The sequence below is a fragment of the Leptodactylus fuscus genome, chromosome 6, assembly GCF_031893055.1.
Source record: "Leptodactylus fuscus isolate aLepFus1 chromosome 6, aLepFus1.hap2, whole genome shotgun sequence".
NCBI classification, from domain to species: Eukaryota; Metazoa; Chordata; class Amphibia; order Anura; family Leptodactylidae; genus Leptodactylus; species Leptodactylus fuscus.
In genome coordinates, this window is record NC_134270.1 from 151,191,974 (window position 1) to 151,205,968 (window position 13,995).

General features: G+C 45.4%; 1 protein-coding gene across 4 annotated transcripts in view; it reads left to right on the forward strand.

The window, feature by feature from the left end:
* LOC142208834 (deoxynucleoside triphosphate triphosphohydrolase SAMHD1-like) overlaps window positions 1-11,697 on the forward strand; it is a 41,797-nt gene extending 30,100 nt beyond the window's left edge. For 3 of the 4 annotated variants that reach the window (XM_075277584.1, XM_075277586.1, XM_075277585.1), the window contains exons 12-16: window positions 4,724-4,863; window positions 6,871-6,945; window positions 7,676-7,780; window positions 9,802-9,937; window positions 11,189-11,697. In XM_075277584.1, the coding sequence (XP_075133685.1) occupies window positions 4,724-4,863; window positions 6,871-6,945; window positions 7,676-7,780; window positions 9,802-9,937; window positions 11,189-11,196 (464 nt within the window). In that variant the 3' untranslated portion in view covers window positions 11,197-11,697. Of the gene's footprint in view, window positions 1-1,394; window positions 1,711-4,723; window positions 4,864-6,870; window positions 6,946-7,675; window positions 7,781-9,801; window positions 9,938-11,188 lie in introns of those variants that run through there. The other variant, XM_075277587.1, reaches the window with a different exon arrangement.
* Window positions 11,698-13,995: the final 2,298 nt, after the last annotated feature.

The window sequence follows — 13,995 nt, forward strand, 5'->3', positions numbered from 1 at the left end:
AAGCAGCCAGAGACCGATCCGCCCCCTCCTTGGAGCGGGTCTTACGACGCCTCCTAGAGCGCCTCTGGGGGCAAGCAGGTGGAGCCGACAGGAGATCACCAGGGAACGGAGGCCAAGAAAGGGCAGGGACCGACGGAAGGCCCAAGGCAGAGGCAAAATTGTAAAGTTCATCCGGATGGGACATGGAGACAACACGACCGCCATGACGGACCTGCAGACGGAAGGGGAAGCCCCAGGTATACGGAACTTGGTGCTGGTTGAGAACATCCAAGAGAGGCTTCAGTGCCCTCCGCTTAGCAAGGGTAAGGCGAGACAAGTCCGGAAGTAACTGTATCTCCGCGTCCTGGAACAGAACCTTCGGGGCTTCCCGGACTTTGCGCATAATTGCCTCCTTCAGCTGGTAGCGGTGAACCCTGCAAATAACATCTCGAGGCCTATTGTCATCAGGAGGGCGTGCACCAAGGGAGCGGTGCGCTCGATCAAGTTCAATGGGCGAATCAGGGGGGGCCCCCAGAATGGAACTGAAAATGGTGCGCAGGGTAGTATCCAGGTGTTGCGACTCAACGGATTCAGGAAGGCCCCGTACTCTAATGTTATTACGCCGATTGCGATTCTCCAGGTCATCCAACATATCGGACAGAAACCGCAGCTGTTGAGTGTGAGAAGCAATGGTCGCCTCATGGGTGGAGAGTTGAGAATCGTGGGAAGCAGAGGCCGCCTCCAGAGAATCCACTTTAGTCTCTAATTGTTGTACAGAAGAACGGACAGCGGAGAGTTCCAATTTGTAAGACTGCTCGAGTCGTACCACATAGTCCTCCATATCCGACTTAGTGGGAACAGCCGCCAAGTGGGCACTAAGGCGGCGTAACTCTACAAGAGTATCAGCAATGGAGGCAGGGGAAGCACCAGCAGGCCCATCAGCAAAACAAGAACGCGGCCCACAATCCACATCAACAGAAGATAATCCAGGAGGGACCGGCAAGGGAGCAGTAGAAGCAAGATGACTTTGGGGAGGCCGGGAGGGAGCAACAGGAGGAGAGCCAGAACCCCTGGGGCCAGCAGGCAAGGGGGATAGGCCATAGTCCGCAGAAGGGGCACAGTCCAGGGCCGAGTGACACAGGGGTACAGTCCCAGGATCCAGGGACAGATCAGCAGAGCCTGGGGGAAAAACAGGGTCCAGCTGTGAGGGGGGGACACAGTAGAGAGCCAGGCAGGCCGGAGCTCACTCCAAGCAGGGGCCCCAGGGGCTGCCGGCATAGGCTCCAGAGTGGGGGACAGCAGTGGGGCAGCAGGAGAGGGCGGCAGAGACGGCCAGGAGCTATCCGCACCATGTGCAGGCAGGAGGGAGGACATAGGAGAATCGCAGCCTACCTGACCCACATCAGTCCCTCCAGGGGAGAGGAGAGCAGGGCCGCAGGAGAGATGCACCGGTGGACGGGATTCATCCGCAGGCGAGACGACCGGACCATCGTGGGAGGCAGGAGAACAGCCGCCAGCGTCATCGGAGGCAGCCGGAGCGCGAGTCGGCGATGCGGTGGGCCGGCCGCGTGGAACAGCAGCAGTGCCAGGCGCCATCTTGGATCCGGCCAGGGAGGAAACCTCATCACAGCGCGGTACCCGGAGGAAGCGGGTAATAGACGACGGTCCAGAAGGTCCAGGAGGGGTAGAAGAGGACCGCTGGGAAGTCCTACGGTTCTTCCCCATCTCTAGGTGAGTGAAAGTCGCGTTGGTCAGCTGCAAAACGGCGTTTCACCGAGGGCCAGAGACGGAGCAGAGGCAACACACGTCCTCACTCCTCCATGGCCAAGCCACGCCCCCCTAATCATGAATATTATGAATATTCTACACTATGTGGGGCAATTTACAAAGGCTGCTGCTTCATATGCTGATCTTGATCTAAAAAGAGCTGCAATAAGATGCAAAAAATTTGTTTGCGGATTTTGCTGCGGTTTTTTTTTGAGCCAAAGCCAAGAATGGATTGAGCAGAAGTATAAGGGCTTACTAGTAGGGTTGAGCGATCGTGTTCGGAAAAGATCGGATTCCGATCGGCGATCGAGAAAATTTCACGATCGCCATCGGAATTCCGAACATGATCTTTTTATGTGGGATCGAGATCAGTGATCTTTTCCCACAATGCATTGCTTAGCCTTCACACTGAGTATATGCTGTATACTCAGTGTGAAGGCTCCGCTGTAGTTCCATAGGAATGAATGGAAGCAGCCGGCACACAGTCTTAACCCCCTGCGCGCCGTCTCCCTCCATTCATTGGAATGGGAGGCTAAACTAACATCTGTAGCAGCTACTTACCTCTAGAGATGGCTGCTCCGGTGCCCTCCTTCTTCTTGCCTCGCAGCCCCGCCTCCCAGGTTAGTGTTTAAAGCGCTAGGTAGGCGGGGCTTGTGGCTTAGGAGAGTGTGGGCGGGTATGGGGCGGGGAGACGTGACGTCTCCCCTCCCAGTACCCGCCCACACTCTCCTAACCCGCCCACACTCTCCTAACCTGGCAGGCAGAGGCGGATCCAGGGCCGGGCGAGCCGGGCAACCCGGCCCTAACAAAATGGTCCCGGTCAGCCTCGGCATAGTCGGGCAAGTGCCGGGGCCCGCAGAGCCTCTGGGGGCCCCCCAGCACTTGCCTGTCACGATTTCAGCTCATCGGCGTTCGCCGATGAGCTGAATCGCGATTAAAGCAGGAGCTGTGACCTCAGCTCCTGCTTTAAAGCTCCGGCCCGGCTTGCGTGTGTAGGCGCGATGACGTCATCACGCTTACACACGCAAGCCGGGCCGCAGCTAAGCAGGAGCTGAGGTCACAGCTCCTGCATCGCGTATGTGACTGCACTGGAGTGAGAGAGAGGAGCGTCGGGGGAACGATGGAAGGTGAGTGATAGAAGGTGAGTGTAAGTGTTTGTTTTGTATTAAATATTAAGGTGGAACATAAGGGGGCAAATGAAGTGGAGGGGGGGAACGGCATGACACTGGGGAAGATGAAGGGGGTGGGGAGAGAACGGCATGAAACTGGGGACAGAGATGGAGGGGGCCCAAAGAAACTGGGGGGCAAATGAAGGGAAGGGGGGAACAGCATGACACTGGGGCAGATGGAGGGGGTGAGAACGGCATGACACTGGGGCAGATGGAGGGGGAGAACGGCATGACACTGGGGCAGATGGAGGGGGGAGAACGGCATGACACTGGGGCAGATGGAGGGGGGAGAACGGCATGACACTGGGGCAGATGAAGGGGGGGGACAGCATGACACTGGGGCAGATGGAGGGGGGAGAACGGCATGACACTGGGGAAGATGGAGGGGGGGAGAACAGCATGACACTGGGGCAGATGGAGGGGGGGAGAACGGCATGACACTGGGGCAGATGGAGGGGGGGAGAACAGCATGACACTGGGGCAGATGAAGGGGGGGAGAACGGCATGACACTGGGGCAGATGAAGGGGGGAGAACGGCATGACACTGGGGCAGATGAAGGGGGGATGGCATGACACTGGGGCAAATGAAGGGGGGGGGAAACGGCATGACACTGAGGCAGATGAAGGGGGGAGAATAGCATGACACTGGGGTGGATGGAGGGGGGAGAACAGCATGACACTGGGGCAAATGAAGGGGGGGGAGAACGGCATGACACTGAGGCAGATGAAGGGGGGAGAATGGCATGATACTGGGGCAGATGAAGGGGGGGATGGCATGACACTGGGGCAGATGAAGGGGGGAGAATGGCATGACACTGGGGCAGAGATGGGGGGGGCATGAAACTGTGGGCAGATAAAGGGGGAGAATGGCATGAAACTGGGGACAGATAGAGGGGGGGACATGAAACTAGGGGTAGATGAAGGGTGTATATGAAAATGGGGAGAGATGGAGGGGGGACATATAATTTATGGGTGACTGTAGGAGGATTATACTGTGTGGAATCACATGAAAAATGAATGAGAATGGGCGGAGTCAACATAAAAGTGGGCGGGGCCTAATTTGCTGCGGCGCACTGCGCGTAGGGCCCCGCCAAAGTCAATTGCCCAGGGCCCTGCAAACCCTGGATCTGCCACTGCTGGCAGGGAGGGGGCAGGGAGCAGCGTGGAGCGGCGGGGAAGCAAAGAAGAAGGCACCGGGCACCGGACCAGCCATCTCTGGAGGTAAGTGGACACCAGGGGGGACTAAGTAGCCAGAGGATTAAAAATAAATCCTCTGGCTACTTTAGTGATTCACTACACAGCGTGGATTCTAACAATTGTTAGATTCCATGCTGTATAGTGAATAGGATTGCTTTTAAAATCCGATCTCCGATTAATAAAAAAATCCCATTGACTCGCAGTGGGATCGGAATTGGGATCGAGATCGGGTTCGAATGAAAAATGATCAGAAATCGGATTTTAAAATCGATCCTGAAAAGTCAAGATCGGCTCAACCCTACTTACTAGATATTTCTCATTTCTTTTGCAGCCCATTCTTGACTTTGGCTCAAAAAAATCGCAGCAAAATCTGCAACACAAAAAGCTCATTTTTGCAACATGGGGTCTCAGCCTAATAGTCCATTCACACAGAGGAAAATGGTGAGGAATTTGGTGTGGAATTTCAGCACTGAATAAAAAAAACACCCATTGACTTTTTCTGCTAGAACCCATTGAAATCAATGGGATGCTTTTTTCAGTGCTGAAATTCCTCACCATTTTCCTCCGTGTGAATGGACCCTCAGCCTCATGCCCTTATCTCTTCATCTTAGATAATATCCTTCAGGAAATTCTACACTCCAGTGGTGAAGACCTTGAACCTGCAAGAAAAATATTGAGTAACTTGGAAAAAAGACAACTGTATAAGATTGTGGGACAGACGGAGCCAACTGCATCCACTGGTATTACCATGGTGAGTTGTATTTAGGTTTTATTTCATAGATTTGGTTATATATTAGTGAATACCCTACAGTAACATTGCTTCAATAAAATTAACCAAATAATGTAAATTGAGACGTCTTTAAAGAGGACCTTTCACTGATTTGGGCACAGGCAGTTCTATATACTGCTGGAAAGCCGACTGTCGGCTTTCCCGATCTGTTCCCGGGTAAAGCGCGATCGGTCCCGGTACTGTAGCTCTTTACAGTCAGAATAGCGTTTCTGACAGTCTGTCAGGTACGTCCTTCTCCACAGCAGTGCCTATTGCGCTGTACAGTGTGAGCGGGGAGGAACGCCCTCTCTCTCTGCTCACAGTGCTCGTCCATAGACGAGTATTATCAGGAGGGGAGGGGGCGCTCCTCCCCAGTCACACTGTGTAGCGTGATAGGTGCTGCTGTGCAGAAGCGCGTCCCTGGCTAAGTGTCAGAAACGCCCTTCTGACTGTAAAGAGCTACAGTACCGGGACCGCTAACTCTTTACCCGGGGCACAGATCGGGAAAGCCAACAGTGCAATGAATTCAGCGCACTGTCAGCTTTCCAGCAGTATATAGAACTGCCTGTGCCCCAAACCATGAAAGGTCCTCTTTAAAAAAAATCTAATAATTTTAAAGCTCCCATGCAACTCAAATATAAGATAAGGCTGGGTTCACATCTGAGTCTCCATTAGACTCCAACAGACTTTTTTGTTTGCTGCTTTATAGTTTTTAAACAGCAGACCCCCATTGTAGTCAATGGGGTCCGCCGGTCTCCATGTATACCCGAAGACAGAGACTCTGGTGCTAGTGTGAACCTAAGGTAAGGTTCTGTTTCCACATTCAGGTTTTTGGATGTTTTTTGCAGCCAAAACTAGGTATGGATCATTAAGGGAGAGGTGGGTAAAAAATATGCAAATCTATTCTCCAGGATGTAATTAGGAGAACAGTGCACTCTGTATGCCACCCTTTAGAGGGCAGCATCCTTAACATCATGCATGACTCAGTTAATAACGATGTGGATTTAATTGCCAAATTAGTATTTCTATCCCAAAAGGAACAGATTCCCAGCTATGGACAATGCTGTTTCGGCCTATTGGGCCATCCTCAGCATAGCGCAGGGATACTGATTTGGCAGAGTGAGAGCCTATAGGCCAGGGTCAGGAGATAATCATACACATCAGGGAGAGTGTTTGCCTACATAGGCGGTATGGAGACTTACAAGTCATTCCTGCTCCGCTAGGGATTCTGGGTAAAAAATATGCAAATCTATTCTCCAGGATGTAATTAGGAGAACAGTGCACTCTGTACGGCACCCTCTAGAGGGCAGCATCCTTAACATCATGCATGACTCAGTTAAAAAGTCAGTTAAAAAGTTCCACACCACTTTCTTCAAAGAGGACATAAGGGTGAGCCAATCAGATTTAAAATCATTTATGCCAGAATGCAGACATTAGGTGCAAACTCCAGCAATGCAGGAAAAAAAAAAACAATTGCAATTCCACAAATGTTTTTAGCTTCATTTTTACAGTGCTGGTACATTATTTTTATACTTTTGAAGGTTTGTTTGTTTGTTTTTACAGGACGACCTGTAGTTTTCATTGGTAGAATTTTAGAGTACTTAGGACTACATGAACAAAGGGTGGGATGAACTATCAAATTAGTAAGACAATGTATAAGGGTTAGGTTTTTTATTCCTATTAGATGTCTTGACCACGCAACCTCTTCAATGAGATATACTAAACACAATACTATATGGAAGCTGCAGGATCAGTCTGGCATATCTTTAGACTTATAGTCTGTTATTGCCTTGCTTATAATTTGGCTTAGTTACTGGCAAAATTTAAAAAAAGAGCCTTTTTTGGCGCACAGTGGTTTGGCCCCACCTATTTGGAAATAACAGCTGCCCCTTGTCACACAAGGGCCAGAAAGTGCCTATAGCAGTTAATAAGGTGTAAGACATTAATGTTAGTTTCGGGGGGTTAATAATAATCTGTTGTGTATTACAGAAGGGTAGTTCCGAATATGAAGCTGAACTGGCAGATTTGACACTAAAGCTTACAAAAGAAGATTTTCGAGTGGATGTAAGTCCTCACCTATTATACTTTGAACAATGGAGCAATGACAACCATAGCATGACTTGGTCACTTGCTTCTAGTTTTGTGCTTACTGTATAACCTCCCTAAGGCCGGGACCCCACATTGCGTAAACGCCACGGTTTGGCTGTGTTGGAAATCGGACAAATTGTATCTTCTAACGATACGTTTGGAGTGTATATAATGTACTGAGACAATTCTGAAATAGTCTTTGGACTTTGTTTTACAGTGTTCCCTATGCAATATAAATGAGAACACTTAAAGCAGGATGTCAGATGTACGGTAAAGCGGATATCCTCAAATGGCAAAGTACAGCGTCCGTGCTAGTAGTGTACAGCTATGGTGTTGTGCAGGAATGGCATCCCATTCCCACAACAGTATCAATGTACAGTGTAGCAGGGTACACTATACTGTATTTACTAGGTAATGTGTAAGTTTTATAGTTTTTACAATATCAAATATGTTTTTGGGCTTCTTATACATATATATGTATCAATAGTAATTTATAAATTGATCTCCACCCGTGAACCATCTCCATGCTGTACATTTATGGCAAATGTAGAATGGTGATAATATAAGGGCATCAGTCTTTCAACCTTCTGTTTCTATGACTATTAGAATACAGCATAGTGTGGGAACAGGTGAAATATATGGTCTATGCACAATAGTTGTAAATCCCAGGTTATGTGATGTATATTTATGCTCTTTATCAATACAGATCATTTGCATGAATTATGGAAAGAAAGATCAGAATCCAGTTGACTCTGTGTGGTTTTATGAGAAGTCAAATCCAGATGATGCTAAAGAAATATTAGGAAAACAGGTAAATCAATAATCCTGATGTGCTTTTAAAATTAAAGGGGTTGTCCGGGCTTAATTTTTTAATGGCCCATCCTTGGCCCCTATTGATTATATAGTTATGGCCTGACACCTGGCTCCTGGACTGATCATCTGTACGGTGCCCACCTTGTAAACAACACGTACAGATAGAATTACATCCATATTTATATGCCTTCAAATTAAGGGCGACCTGTTACCGAGTACACAATACTAAATCACTATACATCTATATATATCTATATATATATCTATATATATAGATATATATATATAAAACTCTTGTTGTGTCTCTAATCAATTTAGTGTTTTATTTTATTATCCATTCAAAAGATAGAGAACTTGGAAAACGATACAGCAGGTGAAATAACTACGGAACACGTCACCAATTTTCTAAGTTAATGTATTTCTAAAGGTGCTATTGACATGAAATTGTCACCAAATGTCGGTACCAACCCATCCAATCCACACGGACAAAGAAATCAAACCATAGATGTCCATGAATGAAGTTATGTGTAATATTGAGAAATGATACAGGGGAAAAAAAGATTGAACACATAAAGAGAAAGAGAGGTGTAAAAAGCCATGAAAGTCATGACAGCAGATGGCCAACTGGTGACCTATAAAAAGATGTCTCATTACTAAGGTGCCTGGCATGGACGTCAAACGGTCGCCTGACTATGCAGCTCCTGGCCTCTGCTTCTTCTAAACCACCTTATTCACAATACCTGAAATGGTATAATTCATCTTTTTTATGTTTCACTTGCTGTGTGTTGTTTTTTTTTTTAATGTAGATTGTAAGCCCACATAGAGCTCACAATGTACATTTTTCCCCCTATCAGTATGTCTTTGGAATATGGGATGGAAATCCATGCAAACACGGGGAGAACATACAAACTCCTTGCAGTTGGTTTTTTGCCCTTGGCGGGATTTGAACACCAGGATCCCAGCGTTGCAAGGCTGCAGTGCTACCACTGAGCCACCGTGTGGCCCCGCTGTGTGTTGTTTTGTCTCTTCTCTCTTTATATCTCTATTTGCTTTCTTCGCCAACAAAGCCTTCTGCCATCCATGGATCTCCATTTAGTTACAAAACATACTAATAGCAATGGTTACAGAAGAATTTCTAAACTACTGCAGGGTCCTGTGAGTACTGTTGGGGCCATAATCTGGAAGTGGAAGGAACATAATTTCACCATAAACAGGCTCATGACAAGGTGCTCTCTGCAAGATTTCAGACAAAGGAGTGAAAAGTGTGGAGTGTGGAGAGCCACAGAAATCAACAAGTAATGCTCTCAACCTCTATGGCCTGTATGCATGCTCATCATGCAGTTCAAGGCTTTCAGTCACTGGGCAGAATTATACTGTTTGGATGTTCTTGGGAACATGTTATACTATAAATGGTCACTATGGAGCATATTATACTGTGTGAGGCCACTGTGAAGCATTTTATTCTGGGCTACTGTGGAACATTATACTGTCTGGGGAAGGTGAGCTCTTGGCTGTGCAAGGCATAAGAAATCTGCCCCATAAAGATTTAACCAGTAACAATCTGGGATTTGATTTTATATGGGGTTGGCCGCACTCCCACGATCAGTTATTTGCGAATCACTCTATGAAGGATGCGAATCACTCTCCCAGGATAAAGCTTCTGTACTTCACTCTGATTGGTGGTGCAATAAGGTAAAATAAATACATTAAAATAAAAAAAAAAAAAACAACTAAACCTCCATCTCCTGGCACCGTCCTCTTTCAACTGGTTGCCCTACGTACTATAGCGCCTAGTGGTAAATACAGCCATGTCTGTAGCAGGTGAGTGGGGTGTGACTTGCTCCACTCCAAGGAAGAGATAAATAGCTACAGTATCTTCACTGTTATTTCATGTATACTACAGGGACATTCATCTTTCTCTACCTTTCAAAAAGAAAAATAAACCGGATATAAAACTAATATAGCAGATAATATTCAGTGACATAAAGGAAATGGATTTACATATATTTTTCCCTTCAGGTTTCACGGATCCTTCCAAGGTTTTTTGAAGAGCAGCTCATCCGTGTCTACTGTACAAAAACTGATGACGAAAGCATTGAAGCCGCTAAAGAGGCTTTTAACACGTGGTGTAGGAAGAAAAATTTCACTAAATCAGGTCTGTTATTTCAGGTTCAAGGCCCTTTTGTTCACAAACATGTGTGTCCTTCATTTTTCAGTTTTTTAAAAAAATGTAATAACAGAAAGTGCTACTAAAAACCTTTATAAAATAGTTTTTCCTCTCCGTTGAGGCGTTTCGGTATTTTTTATTTTGTATTGTCTCTTCAGGGGTGGGACTAGAAACTGTGATGAGGACGTGTTATTGGCGTATTTTTTATTATTTTATTTTTTATTTTTTTTTACACTTTTCTATTCATTTTTTTTTTTTCTTACATTGAGTCCCCATAAGGTCATAACAGACCTTTGGGGACAACAGACCACTATTTTTTTTTTTTTTTTGGTGGGGGAAGGCCGATTTTCCCTGTAACTGGGGCTGATACATTTAGCCGCAGTTACAGGAAAAAATCCAGCCTCCTTCTCAGCTGATCTGGGTCTTCTAGGACCCAGCAGCTCTAGAAGTCTGTGATCCTTGGCAGATCATATGACCACCGGGTCAGTGGGGAACCACAACATAGCGACTCCCATAGCTGTGTATACAGTACCCTAGCACAGGTAAATTACCAGTCAGATCAGGAAAAGATGGAGGGGGTGGAGCAATACAGGGATCGGGGCTGGTCCCGTTCACGTGAGCTGGAGGTCGGAACCAAGCTGCATGATAAAGCATCTGCTGGATAATTCAAGGTAAATTTAAGTTCCTATACAACCCCTTCAAACGCTTCCCGCCGCAGCCATTTTTTGATTTTTTTTCGTTCTCAACTCCCCACCTGGCAAATGCTATAACTTTTTTTTTTATTATTATTATACTTCATAATGGTACAGTTTAATATTCCCTACAATGTACTAGGAATCTGGGTGGGGGGGGGGGATCAGAATGGGGTGGAATTAGAGAGAAAAAAATTGTGTACCTTTCTTACAGGCCTTTGTTTTTGACTGTGCAACCAAAATGACATGTCATGTCACCTTACAGTGATACCAAATTTATACATTTAAAGGAAGCCTACCATGTGTGGCTAGGGTTATGAACGTGTAAGTATCTCCTTCAGATACTTCTGTCACTTCCCATTTGAAAGTCAACTTGGTTTCAGTTGGGCACCTTTCAATATGGCCACCGTGTTAGGAAAAGACTTACACAGATGTACCCCCGTTTTTACATTTACTCAGGTGTCGTCATACTTTTAAACCACTCCAATATAATGATTAATACATGATCTCTCTGCCTAGAAATAATGTCTGGACATTTCTGTTTTAGGATGGTAAAAAAGATCCAGATTGGACACGGCGGTGCGTCACATGAATCACCTAAAGATGTCTGCCGCAACTTATCTTCATTTATTCTGCTTCATGTAGTGCAACACTTGAGGCACCAAATTTAATGCTATGTAATGCTATAAAAAAAAAAATACATACATATATACATAAAAGTGTAGACAGAGAATATATACTGTATGGGGTAGCAAAATATATATATACTTTATAGGTGTATTAAGAAAGATTAGAGAGTTTTATTCACATTTGTTTGTTCAGAGAAGTCCATTGTCAGACAATACCAGACTTTGAGCTCCCAGTGCTGACACGACACAGTGAACAGAGCGGTCATCAGTGCCAAAAATTAATTTGGAGAAGGACAATCCCATTAATACATTAGGTAGAATCTCTGATAGGAAATCAAAAGAATAGCCCGGGAGCCATTACAAGTATCTAGACACTGGAGGACTTTTCTGAAAGCAAATAAAACAAGACAATTATCTTACCCAGTAATGGTTGTTGTTTTTGTGTCCTCTACTACTCCTACTGGATAGAGCCCAATGGGGCAAAGTTATTAGAACAGCCCGACTGGCGCAGGGGAAGAGATTTATGAACAGGTTGTGCTGTCGGAGGGCCTAGCGCCAGAATGGGTGTGTAGATTTCCATTGTCACTCACACAAGGAAACAGTCGATCAGCACCACTCCCCCAGCCCACAACATCCACATTAGCAAAACGTGGCAGGTGAGGCGGGGGATCAGGGTTCAAAGAGCATGTTTGTTGCAAGAAAGGGCCTTATGGATGCTAAAGTCTGCATGACTGTGTTCAGGCCTGACCTTCCAGTTGTTCACTCTTCAGAACATTTCCCATCATAGCCAGATCCTACTATTATAAATGTGAAAGTTTAGATGTTTGTGCGTTTGTTACTTAATCATGCAAAAACGGCTGAATGGAGTTGGATGAAATTTGGCACATACTGTAGAAAGCTTGTAACCTGGTCATTTATCTGGTAAATGACATGGCTTCACAACTGTTATGTTCATATACTATGTTACACTGCTCTTGCCTGCAGGACTGCTAATTGCACTTTGCTGATAAAGCCAGGTCTGTCATCTCTGTATGTAAACACACGCTCACCCTCAGTGGATTGTGTACAGCATTTGCATATCATCTGATCTGCTCCAGGCAGTGTTGACATGCTGAGATGGGGAAAAACCCTTTAATCCAAATTGGCAGTTTCCCAAATTTAAACATCCTGGGATAAAGAAAATCTAATTTGTCACAAAATTCTCAAAAAATGAGAATTATGAAGGTAGCCAGATGTCAGACTTCTCCTCAGGCGGAGCTGAGGAGGATTGAACAAGATAGGTGTTAAGCAGCTCTTAGAGCAGGCAGATCAAACAATAGAGAGTCAGCTCTAGTGTGAAGCTAGTGAAAGTTATTTTGCTCTTTTTTTTTTTTTTTCTTCTTTCCTCCCCCCAAAACTGCCTTTTTTCCCCCATGTTTTAGCAGGAGGACACAAACCACAGAGACCCGAGAGCAGATGTGAACCTAGCCTAAGAACTGCAGAATTTAAGTGCTATAATGACCAATATATAATATTACTCCTCGTGTACACAACACGCATCTCCCCATCAGTGTCAGTAAGATCACATTATCAGTTTTGCCTAGATTGCTTCTTTAGTATTCACGGTTTTATGTGGCTCTGCAGCAGCAGGATCTATAGACATCTGTTTGAGCGAAGGATTACATTGACATCAGGATATCAGAGCCCGTCACCAGATGAACTTTCTGAATGAAGAAAGAATTTTCAAAGCAGGAGCTGTAGCTCAAGACTTAGCAGCAGCCATAAAACCACAGTCTGTGTCTTATAGGCCTTAGATCAACTGCTGAAAAAATGTCTGACTACCATAAAGCAAGATCACCAGAAGTGTGAAATAAAAGATCATTTAGTAAGTTAAAAAACACCTCATTTTCTAACGCACGCTCCAGGAAGGCATTGCATTGTACGGAAACTACGCCAACTTATAGTTAGCATAGAATTCGGCATCATTTACTCCATAATAAATCTGGTATAGAGATAACTATCTATCTATCTATCTATCTATCTATCTATCTATCTATCTATCTATCTATCTATCACAGGCTTGCACAATAAAAGTGAACTTTTCAGTAGCCAGGGGTATGTTTGGAACCTGTGAACACCAGAGCCAGATTGCACTCACATCTATTACCCCTATACATGGGAGAACTTGAAGATTATTTTGTGTAAATTTGTTTCATCACCTTTATTACATTGAATTACAAATAGAAAAACATCAGAATTGTAGGCCATTTCTGCCCCTTTAAAGCTGAAGATAAAAAGATGCTGGATTTGTATCAGTACAGTATAAAAGCCTAATGCACGAGGCAATAAAATGTATTGTTGTGATGGAATTTTGATGTGGACCTTTAGGCACCATCTTTGATTCTGTAGGAGTTAAAGGGGTTTTCCGCACTAGAAGTATTGAAAACTTGTCCTAACTCAGTAGCTGATACACAGAGTATGGAGCAGGAAGCAGACAGCGCTGTGTACTGTGTAGTGGTGGAACGGAGGTACTGCATTTTAGGACAGAGAACGGAGCCATTTGCTTCCTACTCCATTGGGATCATCACAGTTCAGTTGGGGTGTGGCTTGTTTCCCCCCCACCTTCCGCTATTGATCCTATCTTTAGAATAGTTCATCAATATTTTTAGCAAAGAAAACACATTGTGGCTAAAGCCCCACGTTGCGGAAACAAAGCTATTTTTGTTGCAGTTTTTTTTAACCAAAG